This window comes from Lolium rigidum, chromosome 3 (assembly GCF_022539505.1).
Source record: "Lolium rigidum isolate FL_2022 chromosome 3, APGP_CSIRO_Lrig_0.1, whole genome shotgun sequence".
Taxonomy (NCBI): Eukaryota; Viridiplantae; Streptophyta; class Magnoliopsida; order Poales; family Poaceae; genus Lolium; species Lolium rigidum.
Genome location: NC_061510.1, coordinates 349,727,789 through 349,739,396, shown reverse-complemented (window position 1 = coordinate 349,739,396; position 11,608 = coordinate 349,727,789). Strand labels below are relative to the sequence as shown.

General features: G+C 48.1%; 1 protein-coding gene across 1 annotated transcript; it reads left to right on the top strand.

Moving 5' to 3' along the window:
- Positions 1–8,253: 8,253 nt before the first annotated feature.
- LOC124697201 (heptahelical transmembrane protein 4-like) lies at positions 8,254–9,513 on the top strand. Its single transcript, XM_047229826.1, has 2 exons — positions 8,254–8,561; positions 8,639–9,513. The coding sequence occupies exons 1-2, from the start codon at positions 8,254–8,256 to the stop codon at positions 9,495–9,497; spliced, it is 1,167 nt and encodes a 388-aa protein (XP_047085782.1). The 3' UTR covers positions 9,498–9,513.
- Positions 9,514–11,608: the final 2,095 nt, after the last annotated feature.

Genomic DNA, 11,608 nt, shown 5'->3' with positions numbered 1-11,608 from the left:
GAGCTCGGGTGATTCCGAGAGGTCCACTACCCGAGTCGAGACGGCTTCGCCGGCGCCGGCTTCCAAGAAAAGGTCGATCACCGAACCCCCTGCCTCCGGGCCCCGACCGGATCGGGGTTACGCACAAAGCACCGCTGTGTCAAAAGGGCTCGTAAGAACCCACGAGCCTCTTCATCAAGCCAGGAGGTCTCAAATGTAATTATCTTCTTGGTCACACTTTCATGCTATCCCGTTGTCATTTGGATCGGCTACTCACTTCCTCTTGCAGGCCGCGGAAACTTCTAGCGGAGACGTTGAGGAGGTACCGAGGCCGTCCGCTACTCTGGATCTAGCTACCTCGACGATAGCGGCTGCCCAAGTGGCTGACCCACCCGAGTTCACAGAAAAGCCGATTGTTACTGCGTCGGCTGCTCCTCCTTCCTTGGGAGAGGTATGTCTCCCCTCCTTGGCTCCATCAATTCCCCCATTGCCTGCTAAACTCACTTTGTCTACCCTATCAGGGTTGTGATCTCTCGAGCTTGCTTACGTTCGACCCAGAATCCATCGAACCAGCTTCTTCCAAGGCAAGTGGAGAGCCGAACCCTAGTACGGTCCGTGGTCAACTCCGGCGTCTCAAAGACTTGCTTTCGCACTCAACCGAGATTCTGATTGAGAATTCCGAGGAAGCCAAAGGCATCTTCGAGGATATCCGGCCTCATCTCCCTATGACCCCGCAAGTGCAGCTACGGCCCGCCGTTACCTTGTCGGCCTTCAAGTCAAGGGTGCAAACGGCTCGCCAAAGGATTACTCTTCGCCACTCCCAACTTCCGCTGAGAGCCGATATTGCCGAGAAGTGTCGACGGCTCAATGAGAAGAAGGCTGCTCTGGACGCCACGACGGACACTTCTGCCACTCGCGCCGAACTCGAGACCTCGCGCAAGGAGCCGGAGAATCTTGAAGAGAAGGTAAGGGTGACTAAACAGCTCATCCAAGACAAGGAAGCCCTTGTTGCCCGTTCTCAAGACAAAGCGAGAGGCCTCGCGGCCCGATCCGAAGATCGATCCGGCTGAAATCCGTACCCCGAGCAATCAGCCGGTGACGGGTAAGGATGAGGATGACCGAGGCTGAGATTGCTGAGGCGGATCGCATCCGTGTTGACGCCGTTCTCGCCCTCGGCGTGTTTCTTCGATAGGGCCTTCGGAGACGGATGATGTTTCGCTGGATCGGGTCTTGCTCGTACTTGCTACCTTTGTGATTTTTTTTTCGGCCGATGATTTTCCATCGGCTCCCGACATTTCCTTGCCCATGCTTTTGTCTCGCTGATTATATGCCTCCCCGAGCTGAATCCGTCGGGTGACCTGCAGATATCGGCTTTGCATTATGCCAAGGGACCGTACTCGTACACCGGCCCCGTTGGGATTCGTGTAGCCGACGTGGCTCGCCGTTCGTTAGATCACCATTGAACCCAAGCAGATCGTGCGGTGAAAATAACCTTGGCCGACTCGCTAGATCGAAGCGCTCCATGAAGGTTTCGTAATATCCCTCGTGTAATCCTGGAGCACTAGGCTCCGTAGGGAGAACGAGCATCGTGTTCGTACCAGCCGATGTCTCATTTGTGCTTGGGTATTCCTTCAATGGAGCAATCCTCTGACTCCTGAGCTGTGGATCCACCTTCTTGCATGATAAAAGTTGGTCGCGGCTAACACGGTCCGATCGCTAGAATCGGCCTCCATCTTGATCATCACTAGGACTTGGTGACAGTGTCGGAGCCGATCGCGTGGGTCGGCTCCTTCTTCATTCTTGCTATGAGAGCAGCTGCCCTCATCATTACCCTTACCGGGGCGGTACCCAAGTTCTACCATGTTGATGCTGAACAAGTGTCCTGGTTGACCCTGGGAACGGGTTCGTGGAAAGAGCCGATGAGTTCGGCTCGAGGACCGCCTTGATTTCGTCCTCGCTTCTTCTTGAGCTCATCGGGCAGATCCGCGTACGTGACCGGAGTGTCTTCCGCCATCTCGGATGTAGATGGCGATGTTGCGGATGTCGAAGGCTGTCCCACCGGCGTGCCGGAATGTGTTGACGTCGAAACCCACCGGCGGGCAGAGACGGGCAACACCGTAGAGCCGGGAACAACTAGGGCTGCGGGCCGGCCCTAGTCCTCTCGAGCGACGGCCCGCAAAGCCTCCCCGGTCGCACGCACCGATGTTTATCACAAGGGCGTGCCACCTGACCTATACCCGGTCGGGAAGGTGTGGATGATGCCTCGCTTAGTTTCTGCGCAGGCACACACGTAAACGTTAAATACGAGCCTCGATCGGCTCTCGGGTTATCCCGTGAATCGGCTCAAAGAGCCGATCCACCCATGATTCAGACGAGGTGTCCGAATATGGTGGTCCCGCTTGATCAAGGTAAAGCTAATGAGATCTACGACGATTTAGGGTTTTCACCGCATAATCGGATCATCCTACTCCGAGGTTGGGCCTCGCGCTCGCGCACGGTGATCATAAGCCGATCCTAGACAGGGCCTAAAAACCAACACGAGGTTGATCCCCGGAACATCCTTTCTAGGGCTAGCAAACGTCACCCTACACGCCGCTGGATCCTCCCCCTTTGTAAGGCCTAACTATTGCAGATATTAAACTAATCCTTGTAGAACAAGGAGCAATCGTAACGGATCAGATCTACTAAACTATGATCAAGCGGGTGCCGCCCCTACACCCAAGATAGGTGTAGGGGCGGCTAGACATGCAAGGGTTGCACTACGAAAGCATGTAACATGAAGAACAATGCTAACCCTAACATGTCTAAGATAACTACGTTGCTCGCCATCAAAAAGGCTTCGATACGAGCAACGCGTGAACAACGTAGGCAGGCTTAGTGCTGCCTAGATCGCAGATGCGATCTAGGCAGCATGACGCTTACCGGTAGAAACCCTCGAGACGAAGGAGTTGGCGATGCGCCGAGATTTGTTTGTGGTTGAACGTTGGTTGTTGTTTATTCCATAAACCCTAGGTACATATTTATAGTCCAGGGGACTTTCTAATGTGGGCGTGCACTAAACCGTGCACGAGTAAGATTCTAACTTCTAAACTAAAATGCGATCTAATATGTTACAGATATATGGGCAAACAAGCCCAACTTGGTATAAAAGGCCGATTCACATATCCCTTCTATATATATATTCTTCACGTCCATCTTGATCGCGGCCCGCCTCTAACTCGGTCAAATTCTGGTGATAACAAAACCATGGTGTGGATGCGAACGTGGCTACACCTGACAAGGCAGTTGCGGGGTTGTGTTTATTGCCATTTGCAAAGCTTTTTAGGAACAAAGTTATATAAATTATATTTGCTGCTACAAGTACTGCGACAACCCTGTTGTTGATCGTAGGAACCCATTCATCAGCGACGACGACATCAACTTCTCCTTAGAAATCAGCGGATCCTTATTCGGGCGAAGGAGCGTTGGCGCCAGAGAACCAAAGGAGGCAGACGCCTCGCGGATGACAATACCACAACGCGGAGTGGAGATGGTGACGGGTATGGGGCCAAGCAATGGAGCGGCGAAGAGCCCAACAAACCCGAGCGCGATGCAGACCTAGGACGAAGTGGGGAACACTGGTCGTCCGATCAAAATCTCACCCGTGCCACCAAGCACACCAGCCGAGGCGGTTGTACTGGTCGCAGGGGTCGGTGAAGCACGCGATCCCACCTACCGTTCGCGCGGGAAGATTCGGAGCCACTACTGGCTGTTTGGTCCCCAGGCTGGGTTGTTCCTTGCGCCGGCGGTAGCTCAGCCAGACGTTGCACGATGTAGAAGTGTAGGTCCACCCCTCCGGGATCTGGGGAACTATGTAGCCAGCGTCAAGGACGAAGCTAGGAAAATAATTCAACTGGTCAGCACCGCAACCCTTAATATTAATTACTGAAGATTTCCCAACTCTCAATGGGCTCAGTCGACACCATTGCTAATAAGGCAGCTCAAACCCTGGCCGGCGTTGGCAATGTTCCCATCGTGCGGCAGACGGAAGTCTGGCGTCACGAGAAGGCCTGCCGCATGTAGCACCGTCGTCTCTTCTAGGTCGAGGTTACGCATGTGGTGCTCGAACTCGTCCTTGTCGATGACGATGGTGCTTTCGTCGGCTTTGTGGTTGTGCGACATCGCAGAGAAGTGGGTTGTGGCGGCTAGGGTTTTAGCAAGGGGATGAACTCTGATGCGTGTCAAGGAGGTTGGCGTGAGCATTTTACGACGATGGAAAGCTCTGTTGTTGCTGCGTGGAGTGAGAGGGTGGTGTCTCGTCATGCCGCTCTGCTCCCGCCTAGGAAACCGATGTGATCATTGAAGATGAAGACTGAACTGCAGTCATTAAAAAGGCTAACCCGTTGTTCTTTCCCGCTGCTAGGTGCCATGTCCGTAGAGGCCAACACGGAATGTCCGCGCCCTGGTGTGAGCCTAAAAACACGTTAGAGACCATAGGCCTATGAGGGTCGCACGTGGAGATTCTGATAGGTATTTGCATTCATTATATTTACTCTTCTTACTTTGTTCACCAATTCGTGTACTTAAACCTTTTCTTTTGCTTAGCCCAATATTTTCAAATTTTAGCAAACAACCTAGAAAAAAGTAGTACTCCCTTTCATCCAAAATACTTGTGGTTATAACTGAAATTTTAACTAAAATCATGACATACTTGGTCCAGAGTTAGTACTATTTATGACACTAAGTTAGTATCACCATGTTTGTTTCCAAATACAGTTTCAAAATATACCAAATTTATGGCTACTCTTTTCTACAAAGTTAGTAAAAATTAAAATGTGTAACTTAGTACTCCCTCCGACTCTAAATACTTTTCGCAGTTTTAGACCAAATACAGACTAAAAAATGTTTAGATTGATTGAATCTGTGACAAATATTTATGGTTGGAGAAGTTACACTTATTCGTGTACCTAAGAATCTTGAAATTTACTTTGAGTGTTCAAATTCCAACCAACACAAAACATAAAGATGAAAAACTGAAAATATCCATGCCTTCACACCAATTTGAAATTGTTGTCGAACATCATTGGAAGGAACTTGTTGTTGAACTCGAACTGCTGGTCTTTTCCGGTGTACCGGTATAAGAGAACACCGGCTGATCTCTCGTTATTCTATAATTTTCTTAAAACTTAAATTACTTTGATAAATTTTTATTTTTTAATTTTAAAAATTGTTTGAAGGGTCGATCTTGGAAAGTATTTATTAGACCAGTATTTAACTGGTAATACAGGTGTCCACCAGTACTTTCTCGGGAACAAGAAAAAAACTTTGTTGGGATGATCGACACGTGTTAGTGGGATATGCCTATCGTTGTGCAGGGTGCGTACGTATACATGGACAGATCTAGATCAGTGCTCATGCATACGAACGTATAGGCGAGGCTAGCTGTAAACTGTAAGCATGTAACGGATTCCTGGGACCATGCATCATCTACGTTCCCGATGGCGATCGGGACATGCATGAGTGCTTTCTCGCATGTCATGTCATGTCGATCGACGGTAACGGCTTCCATGTGCGAGAGATTTATTCCGTGATGCGATCCATCGTCGCCTGCTGGTTGCTCGTTGCATGCATGTTGTCTCCAGCGGAACAGCCCAGGTGCTACGTACGGAAGCACTCCCATCCCGTATTCCCGTGTCGATACAGGTGACGTCGTGTACTCTCTCATCTCGTAGCTGGTACGCATACGATCTGGATACGCTGGCAACGTGTACGTTCTCACCCCGGGCTAGCTCCCGTCGCTAATTGAGCTAGACGACGCGAGAAATGCAAAAAAAAAAAAAAATAGAGGTGCGATGTGGTCATGTGGACGCTGGGATCAAGTTCCAACCATCACTGCTCCCAACCGCGGCCCGCAAGTGCATTTCTTCGGTGATCATCCTCACGGCCCGGCGTTGCGCAGTCATCTTTGACGGCGCAAAGGCTGGCAAAAGCCCACTCACTCATAGCCACACAGAGCCCAGGGTTATTGGCCTGCCTGACCATCTCAGTTTCTCACTAGCTACGGCCCTATTAGCTCAAAAAAAAAAAACTAGCTACGGCCCTATTTGTCGTGATTCATTAAACTTCTGGTAGGGACGCGACGCCCACACACACTGCTACGTGGCGAGCCCGGAAAAAAACACATAAAAGTTTACTTCTTTTGCTGCAATTCTAGGGTTTCCACATTTTTTCATTGTTTCATTTTTTACTTGATTTATTTTCTTTTTTATTTTGTTCCTTCTCCGCACAATCATGTTTATCTTTATATATTTTATTTTATTTCTATTTTCAGAAAATACATTAACATTTTTTAGTACATGGATATTTCTTCATTTTCACCACAAATATATAGAACGAGAAAGAGATTTAAAGAATTCTAAGGCAAATGGCCGAGAAACTCAAGTCAACATATGAAAACAATTTTGAAAACATATCTACATATTACTTGATGTGGATGAACAAATTATTTTAAAGCATGTGAATATTACTATTTATGTAAATGAATAATTGCTTGCAAGTACATAGCATTAAATTAGCATACATGTATATCTTATTCATTACACGTGAATAATTCATGTAAACAATATGCTTTCGCAAAAAAAATCATGTAAACAATATGAGGAAATCTGACACGGTGAGATCTTGATCCAGTCCTTGAGTTTCTGCTGGAACAAAAAGAAAAGAAAAGTGAAAGTTGTCAGGGTCTACAAGTATTTTACCCTGGCAACTTTATTTTTCCGTCACGCTAACTAACTAACTAACGCGTGAACGTTTTTCCTCTATAAATTTCGTTTCCTTTTGTCCCTTCAGGAAGGTGCATCACCATTCTCGAAAAAAAAACAATGAATTCACAAAAAAAAAAACAATGTTGCATCACTGGTTATGACAAAAATAAGGTGGACTTAAAGTTTGGAGTCCGGCGAAGTTCCAAAGGAAGTGCGTAGACAACAACAAGCCCAACGTCTTGGGATTCCTATCTCAAGGACTCGACACACTTTGTTTCAGCAAAAGGTCCAAACGAATAGCGACGTGCATAGACGAGACAACAACGATTGCTCTTGCTCTTGCTCTTGCTTGGGGGCACCCCAAGGACAAAATTGGATTGGTGCGAAGGCATAGAAGTTGTCGACGTTGGTTCTATGTTAACAGCGGAGATGCGCACTCTCTTACGTCGAGATACATGGAGACATGTCCAAGGGTTTAGCGTCTAGTGCGTGGCTCCACCTCCACCAATGTTCGATACTGATCTGAAATAGCCGTCGAAACTGTCGGATAAGTTCGATGCTATGAATTTACTCGAATTTAAACATACATGATTAAAATGTTGCTTACCTAAATTGATCAGTCATGTGTGCTGCAGCTCACTGGAGACATGCACCAAGTAGTCGAGATCATGGGTGTGGGAACAGACGTACAGTCCACTCTTAAGCATTGCAAATGATCTTGACCTATGAAGACAGCTACCGCTAAGTGTGTTCAGAACATGAAGACAAGAAGAGCTTGGGGAAAGATTGAACCCAAGTCCTATAGTGATGGTTATAAACGCAATTGAAATTCCCCCGATTTGGCATGCTACTTCCCCAGTGGCAGCAAACGAGCGAGCAACGTTTATCTGACGAAGTTCTATGATCATCAATTCATCATTGCTTTCTTCAGAGTGTGGTTCACAATAAAATGTATTAAGCCGCCAAAGGTGAACGGAGGCCGTTTGCCGTATTCCTCACAAGTCCAGCAGACTGCTTGCTTGTCGCCAGCCCGTTGGCTGACAGAAAGGGGTTTGAGTCTCCGACCAAACCACTGCTGTTGCCCACGTACGATCAGGCATACCATGATCATCAAGCTGTCCGTAAGTTCACACTCCGCAGCATCTTCTATTGATTGGTGTTGCAGGAAACCGCCGCCAATGCCACACAAAATAGTCATCGGGCGGGAACAACGACAGGCCAAATACGTAGCACACTAGAACACTCGTGGTCTGTTAAGTTAATTAACTGGCGGCAATACCAACATTTTTAATCACCCTGGCGTGCGCAGCTCCTCTAAGCGGACCGTTTCAGGGCACCCATTTTCCGTACCAAGTAAGAGTACCAAAACTCAGTCACAATAAGTCAACTACACAGGTATATATATACCCAAGAAACCCAGCCACTGAAACCACACTCCAATCGCCTCCTCTAATTCTTCTCTCTCGAGTCGAGTGACTCTAAGCTAGAGTACACCACGCAAGAGTTTATTCTAAGCCGGCTCGATCAAACAATGACTTCCACGGTGACGCTGCTGAAGAGGAGGACCACCATGAGGATGAGCGACTTGGCCGCCGTGGCGTCGCCAACGTCGACGACGGAGTCTTTCCTGCTGGGGGCAAGCAAAGGCGGCGGCAGCACCGGCAGCGACGTGGGGAAGCGGTGCTGCGGGCACAAGCACGAGCTCGTCGGCTATGAGGCGCTGCCGGACTTCCTCAAGCACAACGAGTTCGTCCTCGACTACTACCGCAGCGAGTGGCCCATCAAGCAGGCGCTCCTCAGTGTTTTCGCTCTCCACAACGAGACCATCAACATCTGGACGTATGCCTTCTGTCCCAGCACGCCTATGTGGCCACGTCACGCATACGCCTGAGCTGACGCATTTTTTTTTTGCGCAGGCATTTGATCGGCTTCTTCGTCTTCCTTGTGCTAACCGTGTGCGCCGCCACGATGGTTCCGATGGAAACCGGCGTGGCGACGTCCGAGACAGGCCACCTGACGAACTGCACCAGCAACCCCACGGTGCTGATGGCCTACTACGGCACCAATGGAACGGCCGTCGCAATGCATGCGGCCCTGCGCCGCAACGTGTCCGTTCCCGTCGAGACGGAGCTCACGGCAGCGGCGGCGCTGTCGTCGGCGGCCACACACCCGGTCACGCGGTGGCCGTTCTACGCCTACCTGTGCGGCGCCATGTTCTGCCTGCTGATGAGCAGCGGCTGCCACTTGCTATCGTGCCACTCGGAGCACGCCTGCTACGTACTGCTCCGCCTCGACTACGCCGGCATCACGGGCCTCATCGTCACCTCCTTCTACCCGCTCGTCTACTACACCTTCCTCTGCGACCCCTTCTATCGCACCCTCTACCTCGCCGCCATCACCGTCTTCGGCGCCGCCGCCGTCGCCGTCTCCATGCTGCCGGTCTTCGAGGCGCCCGACCTGCGGTGGGCGCGCGCCGCGCTCTTCGCATGCATGGCCGCGTCGGGGCTCGTGCCCATCGTGCACAAGTTGCTCGTCTTCGGCGCCCGGCCGGAGGCGGTGCTCACCACGGGGTACGAGTTGGCCATGGGGGCCTTCTACCTTGCGGGCGTCGTGGCGTACGGCGCCAGGGTGCCGGAAAGGTGGCTGCCGGGCAAGTTTGACCTTTTCGGCCACAGCCACCAGTTGTTCCACGCGCTCGTCATCGCCGGCGCTTACACGCACTACCAGGCCGGCCTTGTTTACTTGAGCTGGAGGGACATGGACATGTGCTTGTAATGATTTTTATTTTTTTGTTTAGGTCCATTTTTGTCAGAAGCAAAAAAAGGTCGCACAGCCCAGTTTTGATCCAAAGCTACGAATGCAGAGCTAAGCTCTACCTTCTTTTTTCAACTACAAGATAATTGTTTCTTTTGTAGTCGACATTCATTGTTTTATGCCCAAGATCTATTGATCTATTTTGTGTTAATTTGCATTGAATCGCAATAATCATATGGAATTGTTCTTCTCTAGATAGAAAATAGAAGATATAATAGCAATTGTTCTTGATGTTGAGTTGCAAACAGATATTCTCCCATTGCCTTTTTTTTAAATAAATGGAATATATTAATATCGCGAAGATACGAATTACATTCAGCCTCTGCAACATCACCATGCTCTAATAGTAGTACGGATGAACAATAAGAAAAAGCTAAAAAAAGAAAATTCTCGCTATAGTTTTTCAGTCCTTACAGCAGCACAAACACAACCATGACAACACCTGAAGTTCAACTTCTCCAAAAACGACATCTTCAACAAGGAAACAGCGCACAAGCACCGCCGTCGTCCGATCATAGATTTTGGGTTTCACCCTGAAAAAGTCTCTGCTCTCAAAACAATGCTTTCAACAAAGTCATTGTCAGACACAACTAGCTAAGGGCAAACCTTGAAATTTCACCTAGAAAGGTTGTACATTGAACTTCTCCGATGTTGACGCCCCCACTCGCATGTCGCAGCTATGAAGCCCAAAACACCAAGCAAGTTCACCATCGATGTAAAGTCTCGAACCACCAAGACTAGTGCTCAAAACTCGACTTCCATGTAATTCTCCGCCTCTGACTTCACAATGGAACCAAAAAAGACGTGTCCCATTAAGGCAACAGAAAGCAGAGTTACGCGTCGCTCCCTCCTGAAACCAAGCGGTCGAAAAAAAATATGGGAACGCATGACCGAATCCCATCCGAACCAGCAATATCCATGCATGGGTCGCTCAAGGGAGTTCGCCGAAGGAGCCTTCCGGAACTCGACACTCCGACCAAATCATTTATCAACTATAAGATAATTGTTTCTTTTGTAGTCGACATTCATAGTTTTATGTCAAATATGTATTGATCTATTTTGTACTAATTTGCAACGAATCACAATAATAATATGGAATCATTCTTCTCCGGATAGAAAATAGAAGATATAATAGCAATTGTTCTTGATGCTGAGTTGCAAACATATATTCCTCAATTGGCTACAAATATACTTTTCTCGATAAAAATATATTAATATCGCGAAGGTATCAATTACACTCAACCTCTACAACAACACCATATCATAATGGTAGTATGGATGTACACCGTCGGAAAAAGAAGAAGAAGCTAAAAACAAATCATGCTATGGTATTCCAGTTCTTACAGCAATAACACAAACACCACCATGACAACACATGAAGTTCAAGTTCTCCAAAAGGGATGCCTTCAAGTGGGAAACAGTGCACAACCTTTGTCCCCGCCCAATCATATATCTTAGTTTTCACCATAAAAACAATCTTCGCTCTGAAAACAATGCCTTCAACACAAGTCCATTCCAGTCACAACCAGTTAAGGCCAAACCTTGGATTTTCACCCAGAAAGGTAGGATATTGGACATCTCTTTGTTGACGCCCCCACTCACATGCCACTGCTATAAAGCCCAAAACACCAAGCAAGTTTACCATCGACGTAAAACCATAACAGAAGATATATGGATACAATCGTTACTTGAAGAATTTGGAATCAAGTTGACTCAGTCACCATCCTTATGGTGTGATAATATGGGAGCAACATATTTGTGAGCAAATCATATCGTTCATGCTCAATCCAAGCACATCGAGATGAAAACTCTTCTCTTATGCAGGTTATCTATGATACGTCTCCGACGTATCGATAATTTCTTATGTTCCATGCCACATTATTGATGTTATCTACATGTTTTATGCACACTTTATGTCATATTCGTGCATTTTCTGGAACTAACCTATTAACAAGATGCCGAAGTGCCGCTTGTCTGTTTTCTGCTGTTTTTGGTTTCGAAATCCTAGTAAGGAAATATTCTCGGAATTGGACGAAATCAAAGCCCAGGGGCCTATTTTTCCACGAAGCTTC

What these genes read in the sequence shown, in the direction of transcription:
- LOC124697201 (XM_047229826.1), top strand. Translation starts at nt 8,254, where the DNA reads ATGACTTCCACGGTGACGCTGCTGAAGAGGAGGACCACCATGAGGATG. An exon ending in GAGACCATCAACATCTGGAC is followed by an intron (nt 8,562 to 8,638) that starts GTATGCCTTCTG and finishes TTTTTTGCGCAG; the next exon opens with GCATTTGATCGGCTTCTTCG.